The following is a 6,303-nucleotide window of genomic DNA, read 5'->3' as shown; positions in this document are numbered from 1 at the left end:
GCTCCACCTTGAAGGTGAGAGAGTTAAGCCTACTCTCACTCTTTCAAAGTTATTGACAAGAGGTCTGACTTAAGGAGTGCCTACAAACAAGATATCCTGACCTAGGGTGTGGTTACTTGGTGTTTTGGACAGTAAGACGGCCCCGCAGAGGTGGATCTGCTCCCTGGAAGAAAGCTGAATAACTAGGAAGAGGGCCTAAAAGGGATAGGGAATGTTAATTCTTCAGTGTGAGAAAATAAATCAGGTTATACATTTATGAGCTGTGTACTTTTACATGAATACTATACTTTGATAAGGGTTATTAGAAAGGAAGAAGAAAAAGCAAAAAGGTAGAGATGCCTAATATATACCTGCCTGTCAGACAAGCCCATGGTTCTGACCATTACTGCTTATTTATCTTTAGATTTCATCAGTAATTTAGAATCTCTTTTAACGGGAAACTGAGGATCTTTGTGAACATGGATGATGATAAAGCCCACTACATAACTCGTCAAGGAGGACTAGTGTGCTTCCTCCTTAGCTTTATGATTACTGTGGTAGCTTATTTTTGCTTACCAAGATCCAGAGGACATTTTCATCCTAGGGGCTATTGTGGCTACTGCTGTACACACTGCTTGAAAGTAAAAATCAGAGGGCTGAAGTGATGATTCAGCAGTTAAAAGCATTCACTGCTCTTCCAGAGGACCTGGCTTCAGTCCCTAGTACCCACATGGTGGCTCACAACCATATGTCACTCCAGACACCCTCTTCTTGCCTTTGGGAGCACTGCATGCACAGACATACCTACAGCTACAATGCAAAAAAATAATAATAAACTAGAAATAGTTAAATATAAAATAAAAATCAGTGTTGAGACAACTAGTAAAATGAAGCTAAGAGAATGACAAAAATACTGTAACACAAATACCTAAGGTTTCTCTATTATTATGAAAAACTTTAAAATGTTATAAGAAATCATCAATTTCATAGAGTAGACTGTATTTAAAAAGACCTACCAAAATAAAAGTTAGCAGATATAACATATAAATCATGGTGTTTTAGATTTATTTTTCTCTTTCTCCTTATACTTCTATTTTCATTTTTCTGATACTAATATATAATGCTTAAGTGATCGAAAATGATCTTAAAGTACACATTATTCCATTTCCATTTATACTTGCATATATAGCATGTGAAAATAAGAAAAAAATACTAAAGTCAGGACAGGCTCTCTCTGGGGTACAGCAGTGCAAATGAGGCTCTGAGGTCATAGTGCTGTCTCTCAATTACACACAAGAGTTAGCTTATGAAAACTCACTGCGTTGTACTTTTCTGTACATATGTTAAAAATCAATAAGAAATATTTCAGAAAATCAAAGTAAAGAATTTTGCTTCCCCAATAGAATGTTTTGACAGTTAATTTAGTCTTCATATATGACTTAAAATCTGTTATTCTTCCTCTGTAGATCAGTGTCTCATACCAAAAAGGGGGGAAAACCTCATCCTTAATATATAATATAATCACATATTTATTTTGAGTCATGATTTTTTTGTTTATGTTTTGACAAATAAAGCTTTCCTAAAGATCAGAGTGCAGCGCTAAGCCACTAGAGGCCAGGGAGTGGTGACACACACCTATAATTCCAGGACTCTGAGACAGAAGGTGAGGGATCACCTTAGTTCAAGGCCACTCTGAGCTAGATGGAATGTGTCTAAAAGAGAAACAGAGTACACACAAAGGTGATCCCAGCACTTGGAATCCTAACCTTTAATCTTGGCACTAGGGGGGTGGAGACAGTAGTGAGCAGAGAGAGGAATAGAAGGCAGGAGGAGACAGGAGCTCAGGGCAGTCTGAGGTTTGGTGGACAGCCGAAGTTGGTGAATGAAGTTAGAAGAAAGGATGGCCCCTTCCATCCGAGCATTGGCAGAGGTAAAAGAACTCTCTAGTGGTTGGCTACTCTGATTCTCTGATCTCTCAGCTTCCACCCCCTAACATCTGACTCTGGGTTTTTATTAAGAACAATTAGAATTTGTGCTGCAATGATTACATTAGAAATACTTTTAAAACAACTACTTTGGCTTGTTTAATTTCATTTTACATTTATATTTAATAAACTATTAAAATCTACTTTCATGACTAAGCTCAGGCAAAGAACATTTTATTTTAAAGAAAGCCTATGAGTGTAACTTTACCTAAAGGATGGCTAATTTAAACAGACATGAGTACCATTTGTACTTACCTGGTAATGAGGTTTACACCACTGCTTCAAGTCCCAGTCCCAGAGAATCATCTGTAAAAGAGCATTGGGTTACAAGCTGTGAACAAACACACTTGAAGACAAGCTGCACCCTTTTCCACTGATAATGCCTACAACAAAATTAGGCATCAGAAAGGAAGTCGGAGAGATGAGAATAAAAATAATCTCTTTATAGATTACTTAATTAATATAAATTATAACTGAGCAATCTAAAAAATAAAGCATTTTCAGAACAAAGGCACTATAGTAACTTATATTAACCTTCAAATATTTGTTATTGGGCTGGAAAGATGGCTCTCACAGATGACCCAAGTTCAGATCTGATCACCCACATCAGGTGGCTTACAACTGCCTGTAACTCCAGTGCTAGGAGATTTGATGCCCCTTTCTGGACTCTATAGGCATTGCATGCACATGGCACACATACAGACAAACACATGTATATGAGAAAATTTTAAAATTTTTAAGTATAAGAAAATCACAAAAAAGGAAAAACAGATCCAAAATCGTATCACTTAAAATGTAAGAAAATTAACTCTCAGCAGATGCCCCCTCAAAGAGTCATTACCATCTTAAGCTGGTGTCCATTTGCGAATCTATTTCTTTACTAAAAGGCACTCCCATAGATGAAACATCTTGACCCCTACATTAAATTACATTTACAGAAATTATTTTCAAGTATCAAAGTATACTTCTTTCATCACACAAATAAGTAGTGACTGCTTATGTTTCTTTCCAGACCACTGATATAACTTTCAGCAGCCTTGCTTTCTCTGCCACTTTTGTAGGCTTCCTGACTACCCACTGGTCTTCAACAAGACAAAGTTAACTTGAATTTAGTAAGCGAGCATGGCCATGAACATCGGCATACCCTAAATTCCTATGAACTGTTTTGAGTTAAAGTCTCTTCTTTTTACTTAAGTAATTCCTTGTAATGGTCATTTTCTACAAGGTTTTTAACTCTAATATTGAATAGGTCTATTATATTTCTAATAAAAATCCTAAAATTTCCTGTATAATTCACTTTTTTATGTTTTTTTCTTATAAGCCTTGAGTTTAAGTTTATTAGTTGCAAAAAAATCTTTTTTAAAGGCTTGTTTTATTTTAATGACGGACTGATGTTACATATCACTAAGGTCAGTCTATGCGAACACGTGAGAGAAGTCATGAAAGGGAAGCTTTATTTCTTGATCATCCTCTTTAAATGGTTTTTGTGTAATTTAAAAATTGTTTTTGAATTTATATTTCTTCCATATATTATTCCTCCTCACTTTTTTCTCATTCAAATCCATGGCCTCTTTTTCTCTGCTGTTATATGTGGTACCTATGGCAGAGATTGGTTGTAAGAATCCACTTGTTTTCGTTGTGGTGGTGCTCAGTTTTTGTTAGTTGTTTTTTGTTTGTTTGTTTTTAAACATATTCCCTAAAGGTTATGATATATGCAGTGGTTAATCTCAAGTTCATAGTATCTCCTGAGAAGACACTGCAGGAGCCGATCCTTCTCATCCAAGTCACCCTCTCGGCAATTCAAGCACGAGCACCCTTTCGCTATGCCCACACACCCTTCCTCTAGCCCAGGTGTATTTTCCTGGCATCAAGCCCGAGAACAGACAGTAGCAGACTTACAGATGATCAGCCCGCCTTTCATCAGCTTCCAGATCTGCTAGTAGGAACTAGCAGTGGCAATTTTATTGGTCTTATTGGGGTTCAAGCAGACCTCCTTTTTGTCTCAGCAGAAAACATAAAAGGCAAGCCTCTTTTGAAAGGCTGAGCATACTCAAGGCAATAGCTGCAGCAGCAAAAGGAAAAGTCGTAAAAAATCTTAATGTGTTACCTATTTGGTCACTATCCCAACATTTTACTAGTGGCTCTAAAGCTCTTTTTGTAACAGAGTTCAGGCTTTGCAAGCCAAATATGATCTTTATAGCATATTCTTTTATGTTTGTTTGCTTTCTTGCTTATTTTTCCTTTAAAAATCTCTAAAAATATGAAAAACAGTTCAGAATCAGGCTGTTAAGAGGACAGTCTCAGTGGGGTATAATTTTGTGATTGCTAGTTTAGAAAAGGCACCACCTTTATCATTCAAAAAAGGGCTGTGTTTATTATTACTATCTCTTACAACATCCTTCAGAAAGTAATTTCTTCTTTCTACTGAAATTTATTTCTTTCTAAAGAAAATCCAAACATACTATATCCACTTAAAAGAATGAACCAGTACCCAAAACATGGCTGTAATGAAACTACACAAAGTTACATTAGATAAAGTTAATAAATAAAATTATTACATTTATACAGTTGCTTCCTATGGCCTTAAGTGTAGTATTGTAGTAATTACTTTAGGCTGTGACTTAATGAGCATGCAATCTGGATTCTAAAGACACTAATACAGTTTAAGACATTAAGACTAATAACCTAAATCTCTGAGATTCTCCTCTACTTCAGACTGGTAGGACCATTCTCTGCATGCTGTCTGTATAGGACTCACTGTGGAGATCTAGCTGTAATATTTTTATTCTGTCCATTTAGAATGACAAAGCTTCTTGATGACTGCAGATATCACTAGCTTAATCACCATTCCTCTTATTACTATGACTTTTCTAAATCTGATGTTTTCTCACGTTTACCAACAGAATCTATAACAGATAAGTGAAAATAGTCATATGTAACTAAAAATTACTTAAGGGATAGGCCATAATCTACTAATTTTCATTCTTACCTATAAGCTTGAAAAACTGTACTGTATCATGTGACTATACTTCAATCGTTCTTTTACAAAGATACCATCAAATGAATGCTGATGTCTCATTTCCAAGACACATTGGTCAAAGATAAATGGGTTTATTAACACAAGCACACTTGCATTGGACTAGCTTACCACCAAATATTCTCCCACTTCACTGACTCATCTGATCAATCAACATTACTCTTTCAGTTAGTTCTACACTAATGTCAAAAACCGTATCTGTAGTCATAGCTAGTGTTCTTAGTGGAGGTACCATTGCCCCTAAACAAATAAGACTGATTCTTGAGACCTTGAGACCTCCCCCTCCAAAGGGTCTTAATGAAAAGCTATACAGCATAATAGATACACTGTATAAAGGAGATGTGCTGTACATTTTTGGTATTAAAATATCTAGGAAAATCATCCCACACACAAAAGATGTCTCAAGAGCTTCCTGGCTAGGAATAGGCAATTATAATGAAAATAGGTTGAGAGATTTTGGGATAAAGAAGTCCTGCTGCTTGTTTATAAAATCGATCCCATCTTTGCTCACATTCTCAGTTCAGACAAATGAAAAGTGGCTTACTCAGAAGCCACTGTAATCCTAGAAGTTGATTAAACCTTACAGTGTGTAGTGTCTTTCCTCTCTGTTCACTACTTTTAGACCCTCTCTACTGTAGCATTTTCTACTGCAGGCCATTTCCCTTAACAAATTCACTCCACATGGACTGTTATCCCTGTACTTGCTAAAAGTTGGCTTCAAATCAATTCTTAAGCATCAGCATGTCATTATTTTCAGCTACTTTCTATAGGATCAAAATGATCAAAGAGCAGCAGTTCTTAAGATGAAATTCTCTCTTATTTCAAAATAAAAACAGATACAGGAAAAGCCACAGGAAGCTAATAGAATATCTTTTTGTGTAATTCTAATAACAACAATATTAGAGACTTTTTGGAAAAGAAGTTTTCTACATAATTGTAACAAAGGAATGATGTATCAGGAGTCCACATTTAGGTCTGTATTTTAGAGCAAATTGTGGTCCATAAAAGGGTAAATCCAGAAATTAACATCTTCAGCTACATAATGAGTTCTAGTCAAATCTGGTATATATGAGACACTGTCCTAAAAAGTTGAAAAGAGGGGGAGGCTGGTGCTGAATATATAGCTCGGTTGGTACAATGCTTGCCTAGCATACATAAAGTTCTCGTCAACACATAAGACAATTCAGCATGGTGGTACACATTTTAAATCCCAGAAGTTAAAAGATAGCCGGGCGGTGGTGGCGCACGCCTTTAATCCCAGCACTCGGGAGGCAGAGGCAGGCGGATCTCTGGGAGTTTGAG

At 36.3% G+C, this 6,303-nt stretch overlaps 1 protein-coding gene across 1 annotated transcript in view; it reads right to left on the bottom strand.

Annotated features, from left to right (window-relative positions):
• Positions 1–6,303, bottom strand: part of Pde3b (phosphodiesterase 3B) — a 125,537-nt gene that overhangs the window by 44,804 nt on the left and 74,430 nt on the right. Inside the window, exon 3 of the mRNA XM_026781406.1 lies at positions 2,220–2,270. Coding sequence (XP_026637207.1) covers positions 2,220–2,270 — 51 coding nt within the window. The remainder of the gene's footprint in view (positions 1–2,219; positions 2,271–6,303) is intronic.

Source organism: Microtus ochrogaster, chromosome 8 (assembly GCF_000317375.1).
Source record: "Microtus ochrogaster isolate Prairie Vole_2 chromosome 8, MicOch1.0, whole genome shotgun sequence".
NCBI lineage: Eukaryota > Metazoa > Chordata > Mammalia > Rodentia > Cricetidae > Microtus > Microtus ochrogaster.
This window is presented reverse-complemented; position numbering and strand designations above follow the sequence as displayed.